The sequence below is a fragment of the Salvia splendens genome, chromosome 2, assembly GCF_004379255.2.
Source record: "Salvia splendens isolate huo1 chromosome 2, SspV2, whole genome shotgun sequence".
In the NCBI taxonomy this organism is placed as follows: domain Eukaryota; kingdom Viridiplantae; phylum Streptophyta; class Magnoliopsida; order Lamiales; family Lamiaceae; genus Salvia; species Salvia splendens.
Window position 1 is genome coordinate 36,306,369 of NC_056033.1, and position 13,232 is coordinate 36,319,600.

General features: G+C 34.5%; 2 protein-coding genes across 2 annotated transcripts; one reads left to right on the top strand and one right to left on the bottom strand.

The window, feature by feature from the left end:
* Nucleotides 1-5,425: 5,425 nt before the first annotated feature.
* On the top strand, nucleotides 5,426-7,591 carry LOC121792513 (expansin-A6-like). Its single transcript, XM_042190496.1, has 3 exons — nucleotides 5,426-5,656; nucleotides 5,743-6,067; nucleotides 7,031-7,591. Exons 1-3 carry the CDS (start codon nucleotides 5,500-5,502, stop codon nucleotides 7,338-7,340), a joined length of 792 nt encoding a protein of 263 aa, XP_042046430.1. The 5' UTR covers nucleotides 5,426-5,499; the 3' UTR covers nucleotides 7,341-7,591.
* A 2,397-nt stretch (nucleotides 7,592-9,988) lies between these two features.
* LOC121792487 (receptor-like cytoplasmic kinase 176) lies at nucleotides 9,989-12,831 on the bottom strand. Its single transcript, XM_042190451.1, has 6 exons — nucleotides 12,337-12,831; nucleotides 11,534-11,868; nucleotides 11,210-11,345; nucleotides 10,958-11,100; nucleotides 10,749-10,872; nucleotides 9,989-10,664 (listed from the first exon to the last, which is right to left on the bottom strand). Exons 1-6 carry the CDS (start codon nucleotides 12,392-12,394, stop codon nucleotides 10,219-10,221), a joined length of 1,242 nt encoding a protein of 413 aa, XP_042046385.1. The 5' UTR covers nucleotides 12,395-12,831; the 3' UTR covers nucleotides 9,989-10,218.
* Between the last annotated feature and the right edge of the window lie 401 nt (nucleotides 12,832-13,232).

Sequence of the window (13,232 nt, forward strand, 5' to 3'; positions counted from 1 at the left end):
ATAGATAATGAGATAATGTATTATAATATGTCTAGGGACTATCTACTATATTAAAATTCATCAATGATCATAATGTAAAAGGTCTGTTGTCCATCAATTATTTTTGTAGTACACTAACAGAATAGGACAATTGAATAATTGAAACTAACAGAAACGTAAAGAGTCACAAATTTACATAGGTACACCAATATTGAGTTGGCAACGTTCACAAGCAAGAATAGAGAATAAATTGTATTATGATATAAATAGGCACATATGACCGGCTAGGCCCAATACAACGAATAGGACCCAATACATCGGCAAACAATATATTCAAGGCGTATGTACACTCCGTTGACATATGAGTGGAGCATGTTTCTGTATCGTACCAGCACCCTGAATGTTGAAAAAAAAAATTGAGAGGCTTGTACTTGACATTATTTTTAATATGGGATACTTCTAATTGAATTACCAATATGGCCCATAATCCGCATTCTGTATTTCGTAGTCAATGATAAATTGATAACGAGCACATAATAATTTAGGTAATTTCTAGTGAATAATAACGAGCGCATAATAATTAAGGTGATTAATACTGACTAAAGTCAACTTCAAGTAATTGTAAAATGGTGTATTAATTACAAAAATCACTAATTTAAAATGGCTGTTAAAATAATGGTAAAATACAGTATTTTTTTTTTGCTAATGAAGTGGTACGTACGATACATTGGGATTTGGGAATCAAAGTACAGCCTCTATCGAATCAAATTTGGTCTAAAGGAATGAAGAAATTAGTAGTAGTATTATTTAATTTCCAAAGATAATTTGTTTATATAATGAAACGCCTATATATGTATAGATTAAAAACAATATAGGATAGTCACTAATTCATTATATACTAGGATAGTGAGATAGATTGTTACTTTAGGATATCCCAAAGTCGTAGTATTATTTTTATCATTTGATGGAGCTAGGGCTGTACTTTGTTAACTAGTTTACTAGAAAATATTTGGTCCTCGTTACTTTGTACTCCATCCGTCCCCAAAGAGTATGAACTATTTCATTTTCCGTCCGTCCCTAAAGAGTGTTATGAACTTTTTAATTTTAAAAAATTCAAACAACATACTACCCATACACATCATTTAATTTACAACTTATATCATTACCATTAACACTTCTATCATTATAATAATGTGGACCTCACTCTCTACTAACATTATTTTCACTATCATTTTTCTCTCTCTTATATTTTCCCTTATTTATACTCTTTGGGGACGGAGAGAGTATTAAGAAAGTGAAAATGTACTCATTTGTCCTATAAATTAGTAATACGTACAATATACATACACTGTGTACGAAGTAACTAACATTAGCAATATAATTGCATATTAGCTTGTGATTTGATAACCAGATAACGTACTCTCGAATGGTCAAAGCCGTAAACAATAAAATATTGTGTATACATCATTTTGCTTTCTAATTTCTTGCTTACTTATCACTTTATCTTTATAATTATTCTCTATAATTTGATAATTCTGACTCCTGCATGTGATAATCATTAGTTGATAGTAACTCAAGTTGCACACTTGCACTCATTGACCATAAAATCGATGAGTTTGAGATTTTAATAAGTAATTTGTGTATTTTGTCACACAAAATAATAGCATGTGTAAACTACAAACAAAACTATAATAATGCTCTCGATCTCCATGAATTTGACCAAAATTGGAGTACTAGATTAATGAAAATGTAATTCGATACTTCTAAGTTTTAACCAAAAACAGATTGATATGAAATGAACCCTTCGTGTATCAAAAGATAATTCTAACCGAAAATAGCAAAAGATAGTTTTTCATACTAAAATAGAGTATAACGAGTCATCATGTATTTAATGTATGAGATTATAAATGGATTATTACAAAATGAGATTGAATTGAAAGAGAACAATTTTAGAATAGGGGATGATGACATACACATTCACATGTGTAAACATGGAGGGAAGGATAGGGGTTGGAGCAAATTTGGTGGGCAGTTCACATGTGTTAGCATGGCCAATGAATTATGTAAATTTAAATAAAATGAGTCATCAAATCTTGCCAATATCATCTTTTTTTTAAATGCGCTTCCACCATCCCCAACGGTATCACCACCATTTTTATTTCACCAATCTAACTTCATTATGTCTATCTATACTATAAAATGTTGCATTATATACTTTGTGTGAATACTATATCTAACCATCGTTTTTTAGTCCATACTAAGCATATTTTTTACGTTTTGTTTCATTCTAATATCTTAAAGTTTTCTATTGATATTACAAATTATGTAAAAATAATTAATGCAATCAATAATAATTTTGAGGTAATATAATTGAAACAAGTGCTCCTTAAAAAAAATTAAAATCAGTGCAACATAGTATTTGACTATTTTTCAACTTAAAATTTGAATTGTAGAATAAATGTGTGGCCATTCGAGTGTACCACATTAATGTCTCTTCATTATGCCTAATATAATTGGGTATAATTGGATTTTGATGGTTGAGTTTGAGTACAACCTTGGGAAAATTGATTATAGTGCAAATTATGCCTCCAAATAAACCATATTCTCTCTTTTTGTCTATACTTAATTAGAGATAACACTGTAGGCCCAAAACTATGTAGTGATAACTATAAATAATTTACATTAAAATCAAATCATATAATACATCGCTATAAAACGGAACACTCGGCAAAGGAAGTTTATGGAAATTGGCCTTCAAGTGTATATCTAACACTACATAAATTTATAAAATTATAAAAGTTAAAAAAAAATCAATTATTAATACTGCTCCCTTTAGTTTCGAAATTTGCTTTCATCCTATGTTTGATGAACCGTGACCAATTCAATAATATATTTCCTCACACAATATATAGGAGGGACAAATTAGCTAAGAAATTAGTAGGTATTAATAATAGACCGCTTTAGATAAAAATTGATCTTTTCCGATTTAAAATTGAGAGGCATAATGAATATAGTATAAATTATACTGTATAAAAATGTGATTTCCACAAATTAACGGTCATTAAATCGAACTAACTCGAACAATTTTCCTAATACTTATAATTTAGTAATAAATAAATACATATAATCAAGTAATCAACTAATACCACCCATTTTTTTTATTTTCGACTTACTTTAAGTATTATTGCAGTAATAACATATTGATACGTTCATTTGTAGTAATATAGAAAAACCATAAATATGGGCAACTGAATTCTTCACATGTATTTGAATTCTTGCGTGGTCACATTAACTTTCGATCCTATAATAAGTTTCAAACATGCATATTTTGCTACAAATCGATATAGTAGCCACTATGATTGTAATGATCTATACGAGTTGTCTAAAATTAAAATTGCTAATATTTTTAGCAATTAGCACTACTATTCAATAAGTTGGCCTTTTTTTCTTTCGTATGTCGATGTTAAATGATAGTATGACACTAACAATACTTAATTACCAATTTGACCAATAGTAGTTCTCCTAGTAGTAGAAAATTAAAGCAGCACATGGGGGGAGTTTGAGAAAGAAGGGTAAATTAGTAAAATTGGATTGATCATATCGTCGGTTCGCATGTGGACTGGAGTGGAGTGGGCTTATCATCATATAGTTGGAGCTTCCAATTAAATTACCAAATTGAACTCCATTTTTTTTATTTGTATACCATAATACATTAAAAAAAAAAATCCCTAGGCATTCATTCGAGTGCACATGATTTTCTGCAATGCAGTTGATGTGACGCTATTTTCGTTTTATTTGATTATCTATAGTATTCACGGTTTATGAAATCAGTTGGATTTCATTATTGCGTTTTGTTTTACGTACAATATTTCGTCATACCAAATTCAATTATTTAACGGCATTATCACATACGTGCAGGCTTGCAGTGTGCATGGATAATAATAAATATTAAAAGGAATATTAGTTTGAAGGGTCGGTCGGGGTGGAACATATATTACATGAATTAATATTTTTTTCAATGAATTTTAATATAAGTATGATCGTGAGGAACATATTACACTACTATTTCAATATTGTTTCCCCTAAGAAAGGGCAGAGGAAATGTGAATTAAGCCGGTGTATTAATGGCTTTGCTTTTTCGCAAAGGCAGCAAACAGTTGTGATTGGTGGAGAGTAAAATGTAGTGCTGCCTAATAGTCAGCTGAATCAATTTGTTTTGTAAAACAATTGTTAAAATTTCAGCAATACTCCTATTATTAACCAGATGGGCCCATTTATCGATATTTAATGTTTTGCAATATTTATTACCTTGCGCGTTCTTTGTTTTTGGAATTTAATTTGGGTTGGTTACATTTAATAAATTTGGAAATCATTGTTATTAATGCTCTTAGTTGTCTACACAAAAAAAATCGACTACCACACAATAAAAGCTTAATTTTCGAATTGAATCATGGTGGGTTTATTGGTTCAAATTGTTCTTCTACACCATATTGAGTTTAAAGTATGTAATTTTCAAGTTAAAATTGTGATCTTATCATAGAATACGTACTAGAATATTTGAGAGGCCATGATCATATGAGGATGGTGAATATTGTGTTATCGCTTCAAATTATATTTAATTAAGTTACTAATCTCGTGCTATACATTTGTTATTTGTCACATAAATAACAACTTCATATCACATTTTCTTACACAGTTAGAATCGCACAGGATAAGGGGACGCGTGAGTCATATTTCTTCTCTGTTCGTCCTATTACAAGTCGGTCCTTTTCATTTTAACAAAAATAAAAATATTTACTCATTCTTACTTTTATCTCTCTTTATTCTCATTTCACTCTCTACTTTATCTATTTCCTACAATATTTTGCTCCAGTTAACCCATTAAATATTTATTTTCTAAAATTTGTGTCTAAAAAAAAGTAACTTACTTATTAAGGACAGAAGGATTAGTAGTATATTTTGTGCGCATTTTGTACATTAGTCCATATATCAATAATAAGTTTATAGGCATTGACGTAGCAAATCCATAAGGTTGCGCGAATTCAATGTCAGTCAAATTTGAGGAGTTGCCATTTTATCATTCATTTCAGAAACTTATGAGTTATGAGTCTAATCAAACTTTTTAACAATAACTATACTCTAATTAATGAGGACATACCGAAATTCGAATAAAATCCCACCCCCATTAATCAAAATTGACCGAATTCAGTGATAAACAAAATTGACCCGATTCCAATCAATATACAAACTTTAATGAATATCCAACAAAAATATTACTTGAAATAAATTTATTTTTTTTAAATCACCGGAACGCCGTAGAATCTGTAATTTTGCAATTTCGATGATTTAATAAAAAGATTAAAAAAAGGAGGCTGCATTTATGATGGTGAAAAAATTACAGCCCCTACCCTTCTTCCCTCCCTCCACAATAAGTAGTCCCCTCTCCTTCCTCCAAAACCCTCCAAACCCTCCCTCCCTCTCTCTCAATAGTCTGCATTTGAGCTCCTCTCGAACTCAAAAATGGCAGCAACATCAACGAATCTTCTCCTATGCATTGCCACCATCCTCTGCTTCCTCACCTCCGCCCAAGCCAGGATCCCCGGCGTCTACACCGGCACCCCCTGGCAGCCCGCCCACGCCACCTTCTACGGCGGCAGCGACGCCTCCGGCACCATGGGTACCTACACACATTCGATTCATTTCTAATTTAATTTATGTTTCCATCAAATTTACTAATTAACACCAAATTTTGTTATGTTGCAGGGGGCGCGTGCGGGTACGGGAACCTGTACAGCCAGGGGTACGGCGTGAACACGGCGGCGCTGAGCACGGCGCTGTTCAACAACGGGCTGAGCTGCGGGGCGTGCTTCGAGATCAAGTGCGACGCGGCGCAGGACGCCAAGTGGTGCAACCCGGGCAGCCCGTCCATCCTCATAACCGCTACCAATTTCTGCCCGCCCAACTTCGCCCTGCCCAATGATAATGGCGGGTGGTGTAACCCGCCCCGCACCCACTTCGACCTCGCCATGCCTATGTTCCTCAAGATCGCGCAGTACCGCGCCGGCATTGTACCCGTCAACTTCCGCCGGTATAATCTAATTGCCTACTTTATGGATTACATGTTGTTGCACGTTAATATGTTACGAAATTTAGAATTACCATCGATAACCGTCGCTATTATTGTGTTACCAGTACTATATTAGAAATGTCGTTTTCTAGGTGAAAACTATATAAACTTACATAAAAGTTTAATTGTTTGGACATATTGACATGAGGTATGCCTGGTTAATTACGCTTTCAAAAACATTCTTTCTTTTAATTATAATTGGTGGGACTCAAAATTGACACCTTGATAATGCTTTCTTAAATTGATTTAGTTAGATATGTGATTTCGTATTGCTTTTGTTAATAATTGTCATTGTAACGAGTTTTTTCATAGTTTGGTCGTGTGAGATTCACACAGCTAAATCTAATGATTTCTAGTATTGGCCCAAAAATGCAGAATTTAGAATTTGTTAGATATGTTTATTTTTCCATGATCTTCGAATTATAAATAATTTGTTACTAAAAATGTTTTGGGATTTTTAAACTAGTCGGTGCTAGGTACTTTTTAGTCTTAACTTACAGAATCCTTGCCAACCACTTTTTTTACTGCTTCATTATTCTGCTTTCCGGTGACGGGAATGGACCAATTTGCCCTTCTAGTAAGCATACATGCAACAATGCCATCCATGTCCGTGACGATTCTCATTTTTGCTAGTGTATGAAATTTGCTGTTGTGGTAAACGAATGTTGACACAATTTTGTTGTGTCGGACGGCATCTCTATACGTAAAGTACTAAAATACCCTTTTAAGCTGTACACCCACATTTACTTAAAAAGTTTTTTTTTCGCACCCTCACAACTACTTTTAAGTTTATTGTCCTCCCACCGTAATATTTCCAACTAAGTCGTACAAATTCGTCATTGTTCATTCAATTTCAGTTACGTCTCCCATCAATTTTACTAATATTTTTCTCAATTATTTAATAAATTGTTTATTGTTTTGCAGGATAGCGTGCAGGAAGCAAGGAGGCATCAGATTCACGATCAACGGTTTCCGTTACTTCAACCTGGTTCTGGTTACCAACGTCGCGGGTGCAGGGGATATCGTGCGCGTGAGCATCAAGGGAAAGAACACGCAGTGGATAGCCATGAGCCGTAACTGGGGGCAAAACTGGCAGTCCAGCGCCTATCTTGTGGGGCAGGCCCTCTCCTTCAGAGTTTTCGGCAGCGACCGACGCTCCTCCACCTCTCTCGACGTGGCGCCCGCTAATTGGCAGTTCGGCCAGACCTTCTCTGGAAAGAATTTCAGAGTCTGAAAACCACCAAAAATAATTTCTTGGAATTTGCAACGGGGTCCTCCGTCTTTATCTATTTTTCGATTTTCCCCTAGAAGAACTATATTATTAGGAAATGTGTGGAGAAGAAAGTATACTATAAATGAAGTAAAGTGTGTGGAGGCTGAAGCGGCTGCAGGGAAAAATAGATGCAGCCCGCAGCTTCTGATTATAAATTTATAATGTAGTACTATTACAATATTGTTAAGGATAAAAAATGTTTCTTTTTATAATTTTTTTATTTTTCTTTATTGTTGTAAGGTGTTTGGAAAATTAATAAATGTTTGGTTTATTTCATGGTTGTTACGTACGACGCTAAATTTGATATAAATCATTTATACAAGTTTTCATTTTAATATTCTAATAAATCCTTAATATAATTATAATATGGAGTAATACTTAGTAGCACAAAAATGCAGGCTCAAACCATATCACTGCCCACACAATTCAAAGCTGCTGTATTTGTTGACGGATTCCTTCAATATATCTCTGAGAATATGTTATTTACTCATCATGAAGTGCTGAGCAATTTTGTTGTAATACATATTGTTGGATTGGATGGATCAGTCAATTTCATGTTTTCTCTTTAAAATATTAACTGTTGTACATTTATTTAATCAAAAAAGTGTATTTATTTTCTTTATAATAAAAGTACTCCCGCCGTATAAGTTTATCTTTTCCAGTGGCTACTATTGTACAGTAATAAAAAAATAGCGAGAGATTTTTTACTAAACTAACACATGATCTCTAACATTTTAAAAGGGTTTATGCTAGATTTCTAGTCATAACACTCATTTTACTCTCTATAGCCCCCTTTATTTAAAAATACTACAAATGGAGTATTACTAAATAATGAATGTATTATAATCAGAACTAAATTATTAATCAATCTTTAGACCATCTCCAATAATACTGCAAAAGTTAAAATTAGAGTTGTCCAAGGTTTATCGAACCGGCGGTTAAAACCGAAACTGTAACCGCCGGTTACGGTTCCGAACCGAAACTGCGAGAAATATCTATCCTGAACCAAAACCGTGAATTTTAGAACCGTGGTTCGGTTCAGGTTTCAAATATTTAGAACCGAAAACCGCGACCGAACCGACGGTTGACCGGCGGTTTCACGGTTCCGAACCTTACTTGTCTTAATTCAATTTAAACTATCTGTTTCATTGTTCCAATTTATTTTATAATTTCAAACTACATGGCAAAATAAAAATTAAGGAAACCAAACCTAAAACGCTACGAACGGTTCGAAAACCAGCGGTTCGGAACCGAAACCGTGGAACAACCTCATGGTTTGGTTCTGGTTCCATATTTTCCAAAACCAAAACCGCCGGTTCATACACCGTGGGCAGGTCTACTTAAAATGCAGTAGGAAAACAACTCCAATGGTACTGCAAAACCAATCCTATTTTAGATTTTTGAATGAAAATTAAGTTTTTGAATGAAAAATAATTATTGTTTAGTTTGCAATAAAACTATATCAAAACCGCTTTCAGATTATAGTTTATTGCATTCAATTTCAAATCATTCTATATTTATCAAAATAAGAAAAAAGGGAGGAAGAGAAATAAAAATATAAGAAGAAAAAGTATGGAAAAACTTACAGAAAAAGAGCAGACGGCGATGGAGAAATATTCTATTAATATTATGAGAGCAGACGGCGATGGAGAAATATTCTATTAATATTATGTTAGTTATTAAATATTCTATAGCCCATACACCTTTTTTTCAATACAAAGTATAAAAGAGAAGACTAAATACGATTAATAAGAACTGTACATAAAATAAAAAGATAGCATTAATAACTTCATATTTATAATTAAAAAGATACATAATAATATGAAAATTCAAAAATAGAAAAACATAAGCCAAACACTAAAATAAAAACAGAAAAACTAATAATTAAATTTACAACAACTAATAAAAACTTAACTAAATAATCCGGTAAATCGAAATAAGATCCTTCCAATATTGTTGAGGTACGAAATGTATGTTCCATCATCATAGTCATATTCATAGTATTTTTAATGTATTTATGATTTCTAAATTATGTAATTTAATTTAAGTTATTGACAAAGTGTTACTGACTTAGTGTGCACTTTAGATAAACTATATAGGTATAATTGAAAAGTATAAAAAGTAAGTCAGAAGAGATTTTTTTTAAATTTAGTATAAATAGTTAGAGTAAAATCAATATTTAGTGTGATATTTACACTAAAATAGGTTTGAGTTTAGTGTAATGGTTTGAGATGCTTCTAAACCCTTTGAACACCGTAACTCAGAAATCTTAGAAATGTGAATCTTAACTCTAGATTAAGAATTTATACCTTATCAATTTTCTAGGCTTCTTATTTTTACTACTCCATATTTCAATTAAAGGGTTATAAAGATTAAAGGGAGGCTGTGGCTATAGCCTATATGATTATATTCGGGCTGATTTATTTCACTAGATTGGGTAAATCATAAAAACACTCCAAAACTAATTTCCAACATTATAATTTTATTTATCCTTTACATTCGTTTCAATCTTCCTTCATTTCGATTTATTTATTTAATATTCTTTTATTTTGACTTCCTTAGTGAATAGTAGAATATGATATAGACTCCCATTCTACAAAACAACATTCTTTTAAAAAATGAGCAACACATTTCACTCCTTTTTCTTTTTCCAACCAATCAAAAATTCAGTTCTTACATCGCCAAAGTTACAACAACAATTTCCATATTCCATGAAAACTGATCAAAGAACTCAAATAGGTGTGCAATACAAACACATGCATCTCAAAATCTATAACAACACACCACTGTACAGTCTAAAACAAACTCCATCGAGTAGGAACGGCCCGGGGCTGATGCCTCATACAAAGGCCGACGGCCTCGGATAGGCGGTCGCCTTCCGTGTTTCTTGAGCACTGCTCTTGCAAGTTTTAGGTTCACTGTTTGTCTGCGAACGTATCTTCAATTGGTGGTGTTTCCGGTCGTGTTTTGAGGCATCCTTCGAGTCCTGGAGCTGCTTCAGAGCCGTCACAACCTCATCCATATTCGGCCTCGACCTGGCTTCAATGGCTAGGCACTGAAGAGCGAGTTGGGCCGCTTTTGTAGCCTGGCCCAGAGAGTACTGGCCTTCGAGACGAGCATCCAGGACATGAAGGACTCGACGTTTGTTCGTGAGGTAAGGCTTTGCCCACTCGACCAGGTTGTGTTCCCCCGATGGACGAGTCTTGTCTATTGCCTTCTTCCCCGATATAATCTCGAGGAGAACAACTCCGAAGCTGTATATGTCGCTCTTGGCCGTTAAATGACCTTTTTCACCAACAGGAATCAGTTCGTTAGCTTATGTTATAAAAGACATGGACGAAATACAAAACAATTTCGACATCCCCCTACCTGTGGATAGATACTCTGGAGCAGCGTATCCATAAGTTCCCATAACTCGGGTGGAGACATGACTCTTATCATCGGTTGGCCCATCCCGGGCCAGCCCAAAATCAGAAAGTTTAGCATTGTAGTTCTGTGATAAGAAAATAGCATCAATAAACAACTAATCGACTCAAATTCACCATGAAACGAGTAAAGACTTTCGTGTAACCACATACTGAATCAAGCAGGATATTTGAAGTCTTGAAGTCCCGATATATAACTTTCACTTCGTCGCTATGAAGAAAGGCGAGCCCCCTCGCAGCATCAAGAGCAATCTTCATTCTCAGGCTCCAAGATAGTGGCTGGAAGAAAGAACCTCCTAGACAACATCAACATGAAACTGATCGATCAGTAGATTTACAAGAACATAAGAGATGAATTATAGAAATAGATGTAGGGCTATCACTGCTCGGTAATGGTGCACTCACTCCTGAATAGGTGATTCTCCATACTACCCTTTGGCATGAACTCGTACACCAAAAGTCTGTGGTCGTCCTCTAAGCAGTAACCGATCAATTTCACGAGATTAGGATGGCGCAACTGTCCTAAATAGTTTATCTCAGCCTGCAATCGTCAAAGCACACATAAATGAAAAGATAAAAGTTAGCGCTCTAAACAACACGAACTATCCTCATAGGTACATTTACAAGAAACACGAATGAAAAAACAAGTTGGCATAGATTAGAATTACCCAACCTTTCAAGGATCTCTAAACACTGGCATAATAAAATCAGGTTTAGATGTGTACATACCAACCATTCTGTGTGTCCTTGCCACCCCTCTTGGTTTAGTCGCTTTACAGCTATTACTATACCAGAGCCAGCCCTAGCTGCAGCAAACGTATGCTCGTCAATCCACCCCTTGAAAACAGAACCGAAGCCACCTTCCCCAATCACACTGTCAGGGCGGAAATTTCTTGTGGCTGCCTTGAGGTCAGCGAGTGTGAAGCTTTTCATGTTCGCGGACTGCAATATTTCATCCTCACTCCGAGGAGTTGGAGGCACGGATGTTGAAGAAGTTTTCGCGCTTAAATTACTTAAGTCGGTCCCATCCCCACTAACCATTTTAGAGGAAGTGAGACCTCCATCTGCCGCCAAGCACGGCCAAAATGTTAAGAGTATTCAAGGAGATTATCACCAAAACTCAAAACATCAACCTAATTGTTCCCATATCCTTTCGAGGAACTCCACAATCAGATCTTTTAGCACGAAAAAAGCCATATATATGTAAAACAAGCTGAATTTACTCATTTCCATTTATACAATAGCAAAAAAAGTGACTGCCCCTGTGTTCTTGATTTCTCCGAAATAGCCATATATGGAGTGTAATCTTCTTTTTCTTTCTCGAATATAAATTTTCCTACAAACTGAGCTTCAGATGAAATGCCAAATGCAGTGCATAATGGAATTCAAAAATATGGGTTTCAGCTTTAGAATGAGTGAGCTTGAAATTCAATAATCTACTAATCATCATTTACCAGTAAAGAATTATGATTGCATCATTTCGATTTGATTATGAAAAGAGGGAAGGGTAAAAAGGATGTGCCTGAATGTACCTGTACCACTCTGAAATGAAGTTTCAGCCTTAATCTGGCTGCTCATGCAAATCCCCATCGAAATCCCTAAAAACCCTCGATAAATACGAGCTCAACAATCTTGACTGAGATAGCCCACCAAGCTCAAAACCCTAATTCAAGATTCGATTTTTAACGTTCTTATTCACAAAAAGGAGAAACCCACATAGCAGCTCAGCTCTGTTTCCTGTGAGAGAAGAAGCAAAGCTCATTCACCAGCAGCAGATCTAATACCACTAATCTCTCAAGATTGTAGCTTTTTTAGTCCCCCACCTCTCCCTCTCTCTCTCTCTCTCTCTAGGTGAAGGGGATGTATAAATGAAGGATGGATAGCAAAAGATGCAATCTTGGTAAAGAAAGGGGTGACTTAGACTTTTCCTGTGTAGTTTCGGAGCTCGTGGCGTGGCTTCATATAAAGAAGACGCCATTTTTGGACATTTTTTATGGCTTATAAAATTGACTGGAATCTTGTCTTGACTCTTGTAATCTCGATTCAATGTAAGCTTCTCACGCATTCCATAACAATTTAACTTATTATGCTTCGATTAATAAGTGTGTTCTGTTAAAGTATTTGGCCTTTGAATACATCAAAACAAATTATCCTTACATAATCATATTTTTGGAATAATTTTGATGGCTATGAATATGCCAAGTCAGAAATCTAATGTTGGGATATTTTGGCAAAATGCGTCATAAATCAAGTCTTCAATGTTACTATATCAGTATTGAATAATGTTCGATTTTTGTGAGACTTGACTCATGAATCATGTTTGGTATATGATATGGAATTCTTCAATAGTCTTAGGTTTGCATCATTGTGTGATAGTGTTGCAATTTGGGTATATTAGTAGTATATAGAGTGTTAATTACTACTCCTG